Source organism: Phyllostomus hastatus, unplaced genomic scaffold (genome assembly GCF_019186645.2).
Source record: "Phyllostomus hastatus isolate PE091 unplaced genomic scaffold, TTU_PhHast_1.1 phas_contig_86, whole genome shotgun sequence".
Lineage (NCBI taxonomy): Eukaryota > Metazoa > Chordata > Mammalia > Chiroptera > Phyllostomidae > Phyllostomus > Phyllostomus hastatus.
The window spans coordinates 76,855,539-76,873,621 of record NW_025333977.1 but is presented as its reverse complement, the minus strand read 5'-3'; the positions used below and the strand labels follow the sequence as shown (position 1 = coordinate 76,873,621).

At 35.4% G+C, this 18,083-nt stretch overlaps 1 protein-coding gene across 1 annotated transcript in view; it reads left to right on the top strand.

The window, feature by feature from the left end:
* The first annotated feature begins 2,237 nt into the window (after positions 1-2,237).
* The window catches only part of CIP2A (cellular inhibitor of PP2A), a 38,137-nt gene continuing 22,291 nt past the window's right edge, over positions 2,238-18,083 (top strand). Inside the window, exons 1-8 of the mRNA XM_045851534.1 lie at positions 2,238-2,406; positions 6,523-6,670; positions 7,389-7,501; positions 8,355-8,449; positions 8,964-9,060; positions 10,108-10,230; positions 10,380-10,525; positions 17,058-17,133. Coding sequence (XP_045707490.1) covers positions 2,305-2,406; positions 6,523-6,670; positions 7,389-7,501; positions 8,355-8,449; positions 8,964-9,060; positions 10,108-10,230; positions 10,380-10,525; positions 17,058-17,133 — 900 coding nt within the window. The 5' untranslated portion in view covers positions 2,238-2,304. The remainder of the gene's footprint in view (positions 2,407-6,522; positions 6,671-7,388; positions 7,502-8,354; positions 8,450-8,963; positions 9,061-10,107; positions 10,231-10,379; positions 10,526-17,057; positions 17,134-18,083) is intronic.

Genomic DNA, 18,083 nt, shown 5'->3' with positions numbered 1-18,083 from the left:
TTTTATGTTAAAGTGAATATTTTATGGCCCTTCCTAGGTGGCTAAGTTGGTTGGAGCATCGTCCAGTGCACCAAAAAGATTGAGAAGTCTTCCCAGTTGGGCTGTGAATTTCATTCCTGGTTGGGGTGCCCACGGAGGCAACCGATGTTTCTCTCACTCCCTTCTTCTCTAAGATCAATAGCATATTCTCCCTCAGATAAAGATTTTTAAAAAATGAATACTTTATGGAAGTGATGCAAAATTTGTGTGATTGCTTAAATTCAAATGCAAGATTTCAAAGAAAGATGGAACAGCATGTAGCTTTGACCCTTTCCTTGGGTTCCAAATTGGGGATGGGTGTGATGATGACGCACTTAATTATTAAGTGAAAAGTCTAACACTACCAAACTGTTATCACTACATTTGCCAAGGACACAAGATGTAATTAACACTTGCTGAGAACGTATTTATGCCAGGCAACAGTCTGCAGGACCTTACATGACCTCATCTCTACTGATCTATGTATGCTAGGTAGAGTGGTTTTCCCGCTATTCCTGACACAGGGTGTCAGGCTCCCACGTCCTGTGTCCTTGCTATTCTACCAATCTTTTCCCCTAGAGAGTATGGCTCCTTCAAGTATTTCCTCAAATGTTGTTTTCAGTATCCTGATCTCCTGTTTTCCCTTCTTCTCAGTCACCTTTACAATAGAGAAATAGTTGTTCTATTTTTTTCCACTTCACTTTCCTTATTTTGTTATTTATTGTTTTCATTTCCCATACCAGAATGTAATAGTAGAGTTTTGTTTTATTTACTGTAAGATTTTTACTTTATTCACTGAACCTAGTGCCTAGACCAGTGCCCAGGACATTTTAGGCTTAATTATGTATTGAATGAACAATCTTATGAAATATCTGTAACTATTAGCAAGATTTTACCTTGTGAACAGACTGAAGCACTACGGCCATACAATAAAAGGTAGAGCTAGGATTTGTAAGCAGACAGCCTGACTGAACTCTTTACCATACCTGAATTGTGCCTGATTTATGTAAATTACATAGGTACTATTTAGGATGTTTCCCTTATTAGACAGCTTCTTCACAGCAGAGGATCCTTCATCCTTTGTCCCCTGACTTGCAACGTCCAGCCGGTGTTGCACCTCAATAATTACTTGCATTATGAATAAATGCATACAGTAATTATGCATGTATTTCTCAATTGGCTAATTCTTTAACCTTTCATATTTAATTTTATTTTTAATATAAAAATACTGTCTTTAAAATGCAGTGATGCACAAAATACTCTTTGAATTGACAAAACATGGTTTCTGACAGATGGTTTAATTAAAATAATATGCACCCCATTCTTCCAGTTTTCTTCAACCTGGTTTTTAAAGCTTTATTCAACAGTAGTATACATCAAACAAAAAACTGCAGAAACAGCCAATCGACTCATTTCATAACACACACATGCATAATATCTCTGATCAAAAGCCTCAAACGACAGTGTCATTTCCACAGACACCGAGATTTGTAACACCATCATGCCAGAAAAAACAAGACATCTTCACTTACAAAGACTGACGCTAATGAGAACACCCCCAGAGGAGTAATGGCCCAGGAGTCACTCGCGGATAGCGTTCTCAAATAAGTTTGACAACGACGATCGTAAAGGTAGAACAACCTGACACAAAATCCCATGGCTATAGGTTTACTGTGAGAAACAAACATTCCCGGACAGAAGGGGTGGACATATGACAGATTTTTAAAAAAGATACCTCCCAGGCCGCCTCAAAATCTAGAGCCCAAGTTTCTCCTCGAGAGATCCTCACCGTGTCTAGACTAGGGGGAAGCAACCATTTCTCAGGTAGAGGATGATGCACAAATAAAAACTGGCCATCCAGCGTGAAGGCCGAAGAATCAAACGAAAATACAGCGCACGGATGAAAAACGACCCTTTGCGCCTAACCGCTCCTTCACACACTGAGCAGCAATCGCTTTTCTCGCTGGATTTCTCGTCTTCCGGAATTTCGAAGCTGAAAGCTCGTGGCTTTTCAGATAAGGGGTCTAAAAGGACAGCTCCACATCCACTTCAGGGAATCTTTGAGCTCTTCCAGCTAGCTGCCGGAACCTCCCTTCCCTCCATCCTCTTTTCTTCCACACCCTCCTGTCATTAAGAGCAGTTGTAGGGACTTCCGGAGCTAGACCGGAACCGGAAGCTTCTGGCAGCGAAGGGGTGGGGCCGAAAAATCAAAAAAAGCGCGGCGAAAGCCGGAGACCGTCCTGGCCGGGTGGTGGTGGCCGCTTGGCTATCCTGTTGCGGTTTCCGATGGACTCCACCGCCTGCCTGAAGTCTTTGCTCCTGACCATTAGTCAGTATAAAGCCGTTAAGTCGGAGGCGAACACTACCCAGCTCTTGCGGCACTTGGAGGTGAGGCGCTCCAGAGGGGAGGACGAGATGGGCTTCCCTGTGGTAATATTTAGTGCGGGGTGCAGCCGGGGTGTAGTGGCCCCAGTTTAGGAAAGAAAGGTCAGCTCTCCCTTTCCTCAGCTGTCTTTTTGTATTGGTAAAAAAGGCAGGTGAGTGTCAGCCTTGAATTCCCACCCTCTCCTTTTCCGTCCCTAGGCCCTTCGCATTCAGTAGGGGAGAGCGACTGCTGGAAATCCTAGCCAGAGTAAGGTTGAGACAAAATTGGGAAATTTAGGCTGTGTTTGTGGTGGTAGAGGAGAAAGTTCAAATCTGTATCTTTTCCCTTGCCTTTTATTTTGGTTTTTCCATCGTAACAGCTCTGACAGACTATGCAGCGATTCTCGGGAGTGAAGGTAATGAGGAGTGATGATTAAAACTTGTTTTATCTCTTGTCCCTTAGGCATTTACAACCTGAACCTGTTCCTTACTGCTTTTTAAAAAATTCATGTTGAACACTAATATGAAAAATTTTATTTCAACTTTCTCTGAATTAAGAAGCAATTTTACTTAGTGTAATCATAACCTTTTTTCTTTCACAATATATACTGTTCACGGTTTTTCAATCTTAAACTACAGAATTGTTTTCATTTTTTCTATTAATTCCCACTGATTTGTGCCTAGAGTACTTATTCTGTGTTACAACTTTTTTGCTCTTGACATGCTGTCATTTTTGATGCATTCATGGAATTCCAATGAACATTGACCTCAGTTTAATAAAAAGCAATGAAGTTCAAATCTCATTGTAATGCTCTCTGTTGCAGTTTCAATTAACACAGGATTGAATATAATTTTAAAATATATTCTATTTGTCATATTAATCCTGTGATAAAACATTAAATTACCAGAGATTAACAAAATACTGTAAAGAGAAAACAGTTGTTAATGGTGCAACATCAGTTTTTGGTAAAACTGGAGTTCTTAAATGTGCCTCAGGCTTTACTGGTGTTCCTTACAATTTCAGGTGCCCATATCCTAAGTACATTTTTTTTCATGCATTACCTCAACAAATTTCTAGAAATCTAAATATGATGAAGGTGTTAGTTGTTAAATGCTAATGCTTTACTTCTCAGTCAGGATAGAACAGTGTGCTAGTGGATCCAGAAGCCACAGAATAAACAGGGCTATTAGTTTTTCTTAAGACAAAGGAGTCAAGTATTTTAAATATTAATTTTGAACATAACCTGTCTTTAGAATAAACAGGTATGTTTTGAATCTGAGCACCATGTTATCATGAATTGAAGGAGACTTCAAGGAAATTTGAGGCTTAAAGACTTGATACTGTGTTTCAAACTTTCAAAGAGTTTACTGAAAAATCTTATATCATTTAGAAAGATAACATATATTCTGTGCATAACATGCAGTCTTAACTAAAGAGCTTGATAGTTTTTTTAACATATCTGTGCACTCTAGTAGCTACCATCTGTATCATAATATAGTTATGATATTTCTAGCCCTCAGGTAAGGTTTTTTCAATTGTCACTGCTCATTAATTTCAGATAAGTGTACTTATACAATGCATACTCTTGTATTTGGCTTCTTTCAATATAATCTGAAATTTATTCATGTTGCACACTTTATTTTTTATTTCTGTATAAAATTCTATTTTATATATTCAGTTTATATTCTGTTGATGGGCATTTGAGTTGTTTCCAGTTCTGGGTAGAATTTGAATAAATATATAAATATGTTCATGCTTTTTTGCAGATAAAAGCACTAATTTCTCTTATGCTTTTATATGTAGAAGTAGAATTGTTAAGTCTTAATGTTTATGTTCAGTTTTAGTTGAAACTGTTAAGCAGTTTTTTACAAATGATACCAGTTTACCCTCCCACTATCAATACATGAAATTTGCTGCCATTAATCCACAGATTTTTAAATTTTAACCATCTTGATGATGATATTAATGGTGAATATCTTTGTGCATACCTCATGAGAGCAACATATGAAAATTCAGAGAAATGGTTATTCTGTGAAAGATTGATTATTCGTTCTGCTATTCTGCTGTACTTCTACTACTAATTTTTCTTTATAGTCCCATAAAGAAATCTTTATGCAGAACCTGAGCTTTGAATTCTTTTGTAATTGGTAGAGCTGAATTGTTCTCAATCTTGATGTGTTTTTTTAATTTCTATTTTTTTATTGTTATTCTGTCACAATTGTCCCAATTTTCCCCGCTTTGCCCTCCTCCACCCATCCCCCCCATAGACAGTCCCCACACGGTTGTACATACCCATGTGTCATTCATATATGTTCCCTGTCTAGTCCTTTCCCCTTCTTTCCACCATTATCCCCTCTAGTCATTGTGTCTGTTCATGTTTCCATGCCTGTGGTTCTATTCAGTCTTGTTGGTGTTTCATAGCACTAATCTTATATAATGATTATGAACATGGATTCAGGAACAATGGATCCCAGTTATGTTACTGTCTCAGTGTGTGCCTCAGTTTACCCACCTGCAATACAGTTAGCACCTACCATGCAAATTACTGTGAATATGAAAAGAATTAACATACATAATACCCCTGAGTAAGTGCTAAAGTACTAGTTGTTACTAAAATAAATTCTGTTTGCTTAAAACATTCAGTATATATGAGCAAAGAAAATTTATAAAGCAATTTTTTAATTTTACCTTGTAATAAGTCATTATTACACATTAGAGTATTTAAAGCAGAAAATGTCTTAGACTTCTAGAGGGCTATCTTTATAAGTAGGCAAAAGGGCAATGCTCTTCTGAGGTTGCTTACCACAAAATATCTTCTCTGAATACTTAACTTCACCTTTGGACCATTTTTCAGTCTTACAGACTTTTACTTACATGTTAAACCACATAATCCTTGGGAAGAGATATTCTGAAACTCCATTTTCAGGAAAGCTTAGAAGAAAAACTGACACCTGGGTAAGGGAATAAAAGGACACAAAAAGAAAACATTAGAGCAGGAGTGTCAAACTCATTTTCATGGGTTGGGGGGTGGTACATCAGCCTCAAGGTTGCTTTCAATGGGCCGAATGTAACTTTAGGACTGTGTAAATGTAACTACTCCTTAACAGTTAAGCAAGAGCTCAGTGCTGCCGCTGGTTAGAAACAAAGTGCTAGTGGGATAAAACAAGGTGGAGGGCTGCAATCAGCCCTCAGGCCCTATTTGCCACCAGTGAATTAGAGGGATGCTAAAACAGCCTTCTTAGACTTGACCTTTTAAAAGTAAAGACATATAGAACAGGTTTAGTCTAATTCTAAAGTAATTGTTTTCCATTTTCATAGAAAAGATATTTTTATTAATGAATAATATTCAAAAAGCATTTTGAAAATACATGGCTGTCAGACAGCTGTTTTGGACCTTCAATCCCAACTTGACCTTTTCAAGTGGGAAGGGAGAGGGTATTTTGTAGGGTTGTAAGAGAGGAGTAAAATATGAAATAGTCAAAAATAAAATTCTTCTATGCCTGACGTGGGTATCTAAAGAAATTTTTTTAACTTCCCTTTTTATAATATCTAATTTCTGGGCTCAGCTATTGTTTTGGGGAGGGAGCAGGAATAATCATAGATTTAATTTTGCAGCTAATCTTGAATTTAGCTACTTTTCACTTTCCATTGTCTCCCTCAAAGTAGGTGGAATAAATGTACTGGAATTCATTTGTTCAAAAAATACATTGGTAGTAGAGTGTTGATTTGTACTTGATTGCTTCATGGAGTATTAAGTGTAGTAGGGAAGATAAATATTGTTAGGTCACTAGGGAGGATATATATTGCTAGGTTGTCAAAAGTTTGGCAGTTTATAAAATAAAAGTATAATGTACGATACGATAACATAGTAGGCAAACCTAACATAATGTAGTTCATGGAAGATTAGAAAAAGCTTCCTGGAGGAAAGAAATTAAAACTGAAACCCTAATGACTATGTTAGCCAATGAAAGAAGGGATAAGTAATTAATCTTCCAAGCAGAGGGAACAGCATGTATGAATTTTCTAAACTGGGAAAGAGAGAAGCAGTGGCACTTTGGAAGAACTGAGTTTTTATTAAAACGGAAAAGAGCTAAAAACTGCCAATTTCTAACTGACACATTTTAATTACTATTTTGTAGGTAATCTCTGGACAGAAGCTCACACGATTATTTACATCAAATCAGATATTACCGAGTGAATGTTTGAGTTGCCTTGTAGAGCTACTTGAAGACCCAAACATCAGCGCTCCACTGATCTTCAGTATCATCAGTTTGCTATCTCAATTAGGTAATTTATCTTTTTCATTTTTTAAAAGATGTATGAATTTATTAGTTTTTTAGGGGCAGGTTTAGTTATAGAATCTTTGGGAGAATGATTTGCATTCAAAAAATTTCTTCATTACAGGACCTTACAGAGTTATTTTGCTTTGTGGACCCCTTGAAAGGCGGGTATTGGATGCATCCTTTCTTAAAATTATACGATCTAAGAATCTGAAGCATATCAAAGTTTCAGTGGTTTACAGATAAGAATGTGCCTTGGGAAATACTGACCTACTTTTGAATTTAAAAAAAGTACATTCATATAATGCCAATACTAAATACAGCACTAAGACAAATCATAGCTTATGATAAAAAAAAGTCATCTTTTTTTGGTAAGCTTCACTGAACTTAGGGCTAAGGGTAAAAACATAGCTTTGGTTTTAAATTTTCATTTAATAGCTACTTTTTTTCTTAATTTGTATTTGGGGGTATAGGGAAGATATTTTTGTGTGTAATTGTAAAATTAATACATGCTTGTTATTTTTTTAAAAATCCCAGTAACCCACAGTAATACAATTTCTATGACTAACCTGAATTGGAAAGTATTTGTAGGTAAAATAGTCATATCCTATTTCGCTTTTTTATATAATGGCAAATTTAATATGGAAGTTAAAATTATTTCTTTCATCTGTGAAGACCACATGTCAAATTGATATATTTTGTGCCATTTTTACTTTACTTTACAGCTGTAGACAATGAAACTAGAGACTATCTTCAGAATACATATAACCTGAATAATGTGCTGGCAGGAGTGGTATGTCGGAGCAGCACTTGCCACAATGATTCAGTGTTTTTGCAGGTATACATACTCACACAGTACTTTTCACTTAGTACTTGTGCTTCCTTATTTTCAGATCAAAGTTGATAGTATCTGTTAGAAACTGCTAACTCATAGTGTATATGCCAGCACGGTACTGCATGATTAGGCATATTCTTGCCATTAATAAATTTAAGAACTGATTGATCATACATGTAGTACTGTTTGAAAGTTTCTTCAGAGAAAGGAAGCTTATTCACATGTAGCACTATTACTGAAGTGTGAACAGATCTACATTATAACTGCTTTGACAGACTTATAAACATAGATGTCAGTATTTTGAGGTGTAACTTACTCACATTAAAATTGTAATTGTAGTTAGCATCTAGTCTCAATTTATTAAGGAAACATTCTATAAAAATTGAAGCTATAGATTTGGTCTTATTTAGCATAGACTCAAATCTCTGATACCCATATTTTATTGAATGTAAAATACACTTGTAAGAAAGGAAAACAATGCCAGTTAAACTGACATGTAATTTGAAAGATGGTAAATGTGAAAAAAAAATATATCTTAGAATTGATGGAATTATAAGATTAAGGAAACCAGGTTGATCAAAAGATGCTCTCTTTGAGATTGATATATAGGAATGTGTGCATCAGGAGATGAATCCTAAAGTTCTTAGTAGTCTTACCACTTTGTATTTAAAAAAGAGAGAGAGAGAGAAAACCATTTTAAGAAATGGAAAACCATTTTAAGAAATGGAAAAGTTCTTACTCTAAATTCTGCCTCCTTAAATGGTCACATACCCAGAATATGCATAGAAGTTCATTCCTGGAGAGCATGCAAACTATTTTTATGTGTTTATATTTATTACTATTTTTTTATTCTCAGTGCATTCAACTTCTGCAGAGGTTAACATATAACATCAAAATTTTCCATTTTGGTGCCAATATAGATGAATTAATTACATTCCTGATAGATCACATGTAAGTATGCAACCAAACATATAACCAAATAATCTATTGGTTTATTTTTAAACTCAAACAATGTAATAGTTCAGTTTTTTTTTAGATAGGTTTTCCCATCTTTTTTAAACTGAGACTGATTCTTATCTGCTCCTCTCAGAGGATTCTAAGGATCAAATGATGTGAAACAGCTTTACTTTTCAGAACAAAACTTTAATGGCTTTATTTAAATAGAAAAAAATTATCGTGAACTGAAATTGTATGTTTGTATTTAATCTTCTTGATATGAGAATATACTGATGAATTAGCACATGATCACTCTGACAATTATTTCCTCATTTCCATGCTGCAATGAAGAGGATCATTTAGTTTCAAAACATGAAATAAATGGACAATACTATTCAAAGCTTGATTATCTTCACATGTTAATCAGATTTTTCTTTTTACATTCAAAGAGAAATTTATATGTGTATATTTTGAATAATTTAAATGAACTTCATGCTTTTATTTTTTATTATTTTTCTTAAAACAACAGTCAGTCTTCTGAAGATGAGTTAACAATGCCTTGTCTAGGATTATTGGCAAATCTTTGTCGACATAATCTTTCTGTTCAAACACACATAAAGACTTTGGTAAGAAGTTTTTTTCTTTCTTATTTTGTGGTGGGCTGTGTACTTCAAGAAAATTTTATTTTGTCTCCTCCAGCTGACCCATTAAAGTTAATGAAGAATCAGATTGACATATAAATATCATGAAGTATTCTAGCCTTCATATATGTTGTGTTTAAGATATTAAGGGTTAATACAAATATTGAGTACTAAAAGTTTTCCTCCTATTACCATTCTGTCATTTGTTGTATTGAATAACACAAAAAAAGCTAAATTATTTTGTGCTGATAGAAGGGAGGCATATCACCAGCAGTCCCATTTACTTCAATCTTATATTTCCACAAAATTCATGGAAACTTCCACCAGAAAGATTCATGAATAAATACCTGGCATCAACTACCAGTATTTGTGATAAATAAAGGCACACTAATGAGGTTAACTGACCGACCATTAGAAATATATTAAATCAAGGGAGTTTGTTGATTCTTTAAGGTGCTTTGTGAATAGTTCTCTGCTGTGCAATATACAGGGTCTGGTACAAATAACCTCTTGTTTATTACATAAAAATTTTTTGTTAGAAAATCATAAGCATGTAATTCTGTAACATAACAATGTTACTGTCAAGCACACCATATGACATTTTAGGTGAAATGTTCAAATTACTGTTCATCTCATGCAAGACATTCATATACACTACCATCCACACTCAGTGGCGTTTCTGTGGCTGGACCATGCACACTACCTGTTTAATTTTAAATTAAATAATATTTCATTTGTTTATGTGCTTGATTATTCTGACCTAGTGTTATTTTGGAAGTGGAGGTTATTTTGAGCCATGGAAGTGTTTGAGAAGTTAAACCTTTACTCATAATCCTGAATCTAAACACTACTCTTCACTAAGATTGTACTTGTCTATACTACTGTAAGCAATATATGCAAGTACCCTCTCCTTGAAATGATCTCTTAAGTTGATAATGATGTTTAATAAACATTTACCTACCCTGTGCAAGATGTACTTTCTAAGCCAAACTATAAAACACAATTTTTCATTCTATTTTTTTTCTTCCTCAGAATAATGTGAAATCTTTTTATCGAACTCTTATAAGCTTCTTGGCGCATAGCAGTTTAACTGTAGTTGTATTTGCACTTTCAATATTATCCAGTTTGACATTAAGCGAAGAGGTTGGAGAAAAGGTAAATATTATTTTGTTACTATTTTTGAAGATAATTCTGAAGTTTATATTCTCTGATACTTTAAGTCATTGAGGCTAATTATTAAGTTTTAGGATTGTTTCAACTTAACTTTTTTTGGTATAACATGTTTTTCCTAATTTGTTTTTAAGCTGTTCCATGCTCGAAACATTCATCAGACTTTTCAGCTGATATTTAATATTCTCATAAATGGTGATGGCACACTAACCAGAAAGTATTCAGTTGATCTGTTTATGGATCTCCTTAAGAATCCTAAAATTGCTGACTATCTTACCAGGTATGGCTCTCTTTGACAAATTTTAAGACTTTAAAAAAAAACAACAAGATTTATTTCTGATAAATAAAACTGTCTTTTTTAGATAATAAACTTGAGTTCTACTGATTCAGAGTAGCCTAACTAAGAATATTTTGATGTGCTTTATTCTTATTCTTTCTTGTTTTCCTGGCCTGAAATGTAAACGTATAACAAGGAAGTTTGTGTGTCTGTTTCAGTCTTTGTCTTAGACGAATAAGGTTGTGTTATTCTCCAAAATGTACACATCTTGATTAATCTGTTTAAAAACCAGTTTTAAATCTTGAATATTATGATTTTTTGAAACAATATTTTTATTATAAGGACGTTCCTGTCAGTATGTCTTTCCGTGTTGTTTTTTTTTTGTATAAAAATGGATGTTTCCTTCAGTGGAAGCCTCAGTTGTGTTATAAGGTAAAAATAAGAATACATTCAAGAATACATGTTTAGATGTCCATTCTATCACAATAGCATTTCATGTGGTTATTTATGTTTTGAGTTCTAATAGAGACCATTTTCCAAGGAGCTCATGTACATTTTGCATCTTGAGTTAAATTTTCCCAGTGTCTGAACCGCTTCGTGGTCCTAAGTTAGAAAATCCCTGAAATTACTTCAGAGAATTAAATTAACAAATCTTTCAGAAACAAGAAAATGTTTATTGAGCTCTACTGTGGTCGAGCATGCAGGAGGAGTCAGTGTTAGCAAAGGCAGGGATATGAAAACATAGTCCTTAAACTTTAAGGAATATAGAATCTAGAGCAGGGGTGTCAAACTCATTTTCATCAGGGGCCACATCAGCCTTGTGGTCACCTTCAAAGGCTGAATGTAATTTTAGGACTGTATACATGTAACTACTCCTTTACTAGGGGCAAGGAGCTCTACATTTGGCTCTTTGAAGGCAACCGCATTTAGGATTGTTTCAACTTGACTTTTTTTTTTGGTATAATATGCTTTTCCTAATTTGCTTATATGAAAATTAAAAGCAAATTTCCTCATTTGTTTTTCCTAATTTCTTAGTGTACTTTTCCTGATCTAGAAATTATGCAAAAACATAGTTCCTAATCTTTAAGGAACATAGAATATAGATGTTAAAAAAAAATAAAAGCTAAGCACAAGGGTAAGGTTGACCAGTGCTCATATGGTCAACTGATACTTAGAAATAGCAAACAACATTCACAGTGGCATTTCATCTTTTCTCCTCTTAAGCCTCAGTAGATAAATGTCTTCTGGAGTACTCTTTGTTCTAAGAATCTTCCTAGTATATTCTCATGTAATATCCATTCCAACCACCAAATACAGTACTGCTTATTTAACAGCTTTAGAGTAAACAAAAAAAAACTATTTTGGGTATACCTCTCTAGTAGGACAGAAAGATAATCTGATATAAGTGGTTGCTTAATCACTTCTATATATCTCTCAGTTGTATTACATATTTTCTGTCTAGCCTAGAACCCCAAATTCGCTCTGAAAGAAAATTATGTTGTCCTCTTATTTATCTGCTCTACCATTTATCAAAACATTCCTGAATCTGTTACAAAGTCTAACTTAATGCCTGGGTTCCTTATCAACTCTTGGAAAAAATCAAGCATTCTGAATTTGTATACTGCATGCTCATGATCTCTGGCTTTACCTGGGCAACATCTCTTACATTTATTTCCAGTCAGCTTTCTTTCACATTTCCTATAGTGACTCCTTTAAATATTTACTACTTTTCTCTTGCCATTTTTTACTCAGAAAATGCCCTTAATCTCTTTGTTTCAAAGGAAAAACAAAAACAAAAAATAAAAAAAAAAACCAGAATCCCATATAATTGCCATTTCCTCAAATCTGTTCTCCTGAGTAAGGTTACCTCTGTTTATTCCACTTCTTACTTAGTGCCCTCCTGTTTTGTTTATAAACATATACTATTATTCTGTGGACTAAGTTTCATTCTATCTTATCCTCAGCAGTTTTTCTTATTTCTTTAGTGCCTACCATTCAGTTGACTCCCTTGATTTATACATATGCCCAACTTTCATCTTTTTCTTCAACCATATGTCCCTTTCAAAATCTGTGATCTGCCATTGTTTTCAAGGTGAATATCCAAATTCTCAGTATAACCCTCTAAAATCTGGTCCGTGGCAGTATATGAGCCTTATTTCTTCACATTTTCTTTCTTACATACTTTTGTATAATCATTTCAGACAATAAATAGGACCACCAACTTGCTAGAAATGCCATTTCATGTGTCCACGTGCTGCTGTCTCTGAAGTGCTTCATCTAGAAGTCTGGAATACTCTATGTCCTGTGTATGTCTGACTCATTTCTTATTTTATGTTTTATTTTTGTTTAATTTTAAAAAATATTTTTCTTTATTTTTATTATTGACACTATTACGGATGTCCCCATTTCCCCCAAACCTTCTGCCCACTTTCACCCAGCCCCCACCCTCTTCCCTCTAGCCATCACTATACAATTGGCTAATCACTTCTCCTTCTTTCATTCAGTCTCCCCTGCCTCGCTCCCCTCAGACAGCTGTCAGACTATTCCATATATCCATGCCTCTGGTTCTATTGTGTTTGTCATTTTATTTTGTTAATTAGATTCCACATATAATAAGTAAGATCATATGGCACTTATCTTTCTCTGACTAGAGTATTTTACTTAGCATAATAATCTCCAAGTCCATCTTTGCTGTGGCAAAAGGCAAAAGTCCTTTCTTTTTATTGGCTGTGTAAATATGTGCAACAGCCTTTTTGTTCACTCATCTATGATGGGCACTTGGACTGTTTCCAGATCTTGGCTGTTATAAATAATGCTGCTATGAATGTAGGGGTACATATATTCTTTCTGATTAGTGTTTCAGGATTCTTAGGATATATTCCCAGAAGTGGGATCACTGGGTCAAAAGGCAATTCTGTTTTTAATTTTTTGAGGAAAGTCCTTACAGTTTTCCACAGTAGCTGCACCAGTCTGCATTCTCACCAACAGTGCACAGGGGTTCCCTTTTCTCCACATCCTCGCCAGCATTTGCTGTTTGTTGATTTAGTGATGGTAGCCATTCTGGCAGATATGAAGTGATATGTCATTGGGTTTTCTTTTCTCTTTTTTTTTTGTATATTTTATTGATTATACTATTATAGTTGTCCCATTTTTTCTCCCTTTTATGACTCTCTGCCCTGCACACCCTTCCCACCATCATTCTCCCCCCCTTTAGATCATGTCCATGGATCATACATACAAGTTCTTGGCCTTTCCCATTTTCCATACTATTCTTACCCTCCCTCTGTCTACATTCTACCTACCATTTATGCTTCTTATTCCCTGTACCTTTTCCCCCATTCTCTCCTCTCCCACTCCTGGCTGATAACCTTCCATGTGATCTCCATTCCTGTTCTAGTTGTTTGCTTAGTTCCTTTTTTTTTTTTTTAAGGTTTGGTCATTGATAGTTGTGAGTTTGTTGTCATTTTACTGTTCATATTTTATCTTCTTTTTCTTAGATAAATCCCTTTAACATTTCATGTAATAAGGGCTTGGTGATGATGAACTCCTTTATCTTGACCTTGTCTGGGAAGCACTTTATCTGCCTTTCCATTCTAAATACCTTTGCTGGATAGAGTAATTTTGGATATAGGTCCTTGCCTTTCATGACTTGGAATACTTCTTCTAGCCCCTTCTTGCCTGTAAGGTTTCTTTTGAGAAATCAGCTGATAGTCTTATGAGCAGTCCTTTGTAAGTAACTGACTCCTTTTCTCTTGCTTCTTTTAATATTCTCTCCTTATCTTTATTCTTGGATAATGTAATTATGATATGCCTTGGTGTGTACTTTCTCGGGTCCAACTTGTTTGGAACTGTCTGAGCTTCCTGGACTTCCTGGAAGTCTGTTTTCTTTGCCAGATTGGGGAAGTTCTCCTTCATTATTTTTTCAAATAAGATTTCAATTTCTTGCTCCTCTTCCTCTCCTTCTGGCACCCCTATGATTCGGATGTTGGAACATTTCAAGCTGTCTCAGAGGTTCCAAAGCCTTTCCTCATTTTTTCGAGTTCTTGTTTCTTCATTCTTTCCAGTTGAATGTTTCTTCATTCTATTCCATACCATTGATTTGAGTCCCAATTTCCTTCCCATCTCTGTTAGTTCCTGTATATTTTCCTTTATTTCACTTTGCATAGCTTTCACTTCTTCCTCTATTTTGCAACTGTACTCAACCATTTCTGTGAGCATCCTTGAATACCAGTGTTTTGAACTCTGCATCTGATAGGTTGGCTAGGTCTTCATTGCTTAGTCATATTTTTTCTGGAGATATGATCTATTCTTTCATTTGGGCCATATTTTTTGTCTTGGTGTACCTGTTACACAGTAAGAGGCAGAGCCTTAGGTATTCACCAGGGTGGGGCAACCCACATCACAGCGTTGTGGCACTGTATGTGGGGGAGGGATCAGAGAGAGAACAGTGCTGCTTGCTCAGCTCTCCATTGCCTTTCAGTCACTTCCCCTGCTACCCATATGCAAATTGGACCCTTCTGGTGCTGATTCCGGATGGGCAGGCTTGTGTACGTTCTAAGGCCTTGTGGGTCTCTCCGACAAACTCCTGTGAGGGTGGGAGTTTCTCCCACCACTGCAACCCCCTCAGGTTTTTACAACCAGAGGTTTTGAGGCTGTATGTACCTGTGCTAGAACCCTGGGTTTTGTGGTCTGTCTCATTACCTAATTGTTCCTCCCAGTTTGTCCACACACAAATGTGAGACTGCCCAGTTCACCGCCTTGCCACTTATCCTCTTTGTCCTGCCTGCCTCTATTATTACCAGTCTGAATGAATGTTTTTTCTTTAACTCCTTGGTTGTTGGGCTTCCATACAATTTGATTTTTCTGTCACTTCTGGTTGTTTTTTCTTTTAAGTTTGTTGTTGTCCTTCGTTTGGTTGTGCAAGGAAGCAAAGCCTATCTACCTGCGTCACTATCTTGGCAGGAAGTCCCCTCATTGTGGTTTTAATTTGCATCTCTCTGGTGATTAGTGACATTGAACATGTTTTCATATGTCTTTTGGTCAGCTGTATATTTTCTTTGGAGAATTATCTATTCAGGTCCTCTGCCTTTTTTTTTAATTGGATTATTTGTCTTCCTGGTGTTGAATTGTGTAAGTTCTTTATATCTTTCTTGAAATTAAATTCTTATCAAATATATCATTGGCAAGTGTGTTCTTCCATACAGTGGGTTTCTTTTTTATTTTGTTAGTGGTTTCTTTTTTTGTGCAGAAACTTTTTAGTTTGATGTCCCATTTGTTTATTTTTTTTCTTTATTTCCCTTGTCCTAGGAGACGTATTGGCAAAACTATCACTAAGAGAGACATCTGAGATTTGGCAGCCAATGTATTCTTCTGGGATTTTTATGGTTTTGTGACTTACATTTAAGTCTTTTATCCATTTTGAGTTTATCCTTGTGTATAGTGTAAGTTGGTCTAGTTTCCTTTTTTGCATGTACCTGTTCAGTTCTCAAGAGACCATCTTTACCTCATTGTATGCTCTTGTCTCCCTTGTCAAATATTAATTAACCATAAAAATATGGGCTGAGGCCCTGGCTGGTGTGGCTTAGTGGATTGAGCGCTGGCCTGCAAACCAAAGGGTCGCCAGTTCGATTCCTAGTCAGGGGCACATGCCTGGGTTTCCAGCCAGGTCCCCAGTAGGGGGCGTGCAAGAGACAACCATATACTAATGTTTCTTTCCCTCTCTTTCTCCCTCCCTCCCCTTCTCTCTAAAAGAAAGAAATAAAATATTTTTAAAAATGGGTTGATTTTTGGGCTCTCTGTTCTGTTCCATTGATCTTTAATACTCAAGTCTGGGAAGTTTCACTCGATCAGGTCTGTTCCAGTAAGTCTAGGTTTGATACTCATCTTGTATCATAGCATTTAAACATTTCCATTATAGCATATTTTACATTACATTGTATTATTATTTTTTGGGTTTTTTGCCTCCATCCTTAGACTTTGAGTACTTTGGCAGGACACTGTGCTTCCAAATCTGGATGTACCAATCACATAGATTATAATTAGAGTAGTATCACTAATACCTTTTAGAGTTATTTAACACAGGGACCTGCCCTTTACCTCTACATCTGCATAGCCTAATTTAATGTATGGAAATTGTAGATGCTTTAGAAATAAGTAACTAATTCATTAATATATATATTAGTGTTCTTTGAATTTTACAGCCCTTAAAAAAGGCTGTTGAGGTATAGAAAGGTTAAATGACTTACTTATTGCTACATCAGTCATTTTTTTCAGTCTTATAAATGACAGCCAATTTATGTGTATCATAGTGATAGAATGTTTCAAGTTTAAAGTATAAACTTTACAAAGACTGTTCCGTATTAGAAGCTTAAAATAAATAGATGAAATTTTATATTTATTTTTGATGTGTCAGCATAGTGGTTAGACAATAATTTACTTCATGAAGTGTTTTCCATGATATTTTAGGACCCAACTGGCACCATATGTAGTTACTATAGTATTATTCACTTGATGTATATTTTTATTTCAAACCTAGGTATGAGCACTTTTCTTCATGTCTTAAGCAAGTGTTAGGTCTTCTTAATGGAAAGGATCCTGATTCTTCTTCAAAGGTATGTAAAAACATGACTCTTTGTTTTAAACTTTTTAAAAACTTTAATGTGGGGAAAGTCTAAGTACACAGTTCTCTCAGTCTTTACAAACCAAACACAGACGTATAACCAATGTCTAGATCAGAAAACAAAACATTACCAAGGCCCTAGAACCCTCCTCTGTACTGGTACACTGGTACAGTCCCTTTTGAAAACTACCCCATGGTGCCTGCTGAACGTATGTGTACTGCATAACACAGCAGTTCTACTCCTAGCTATATAGCCAAGAAAGACATGTCCATAAGTTCACCAAAATACGTGTACAAATTGTTAAACAAATAGAAAATGAAATATTTTAAATGTTACCATTTACAGATTTTTAAAAATGTCAAATGCTTAGGGGATAAATCCAACAGAACATGTACAAAACCTCTATTATGAAATTACAAAACATTGAGAGAAATAAAAAACCTAAATAAATATGGACACACTAAGGTCCGTAGATTACAAGAGTTTACAATATTAGGTCAATCAAAATTCTAGGACATTTTAGTGTTTTTTGCTTTTGTCTTTATTTTGGTATATGTGGAAATTGGGCAGCTGATTATAAAATTTTGTTTTTAAAGATTTTATTTATTTATTTATTTTTAGAGAGAGGGTAAAGGAGGGAGAGAAACATTGATCATTTGCCTCTCACACACCCCCACCTGGGGACCTCGCCCATACCCCAGTCATGTGCTCTGACTGGGAATGGAACTGACAACCCTTCTAGTTCATAGGCTAGCACTCAATCCACTGAGCTACACCAGCCAGGTCTTATTATAAAATTTGTGTGGTTATGCATAGGTCCAAAAATAACCATGGCTATCCTGAAAAAAAAAATGAACAAAGTTGGAGGGTTTATAATGCTACCAGATATCAAGATTTAATATGAAGCTACAAAAATTAAAAGAGCACAGTATTAGCATAAG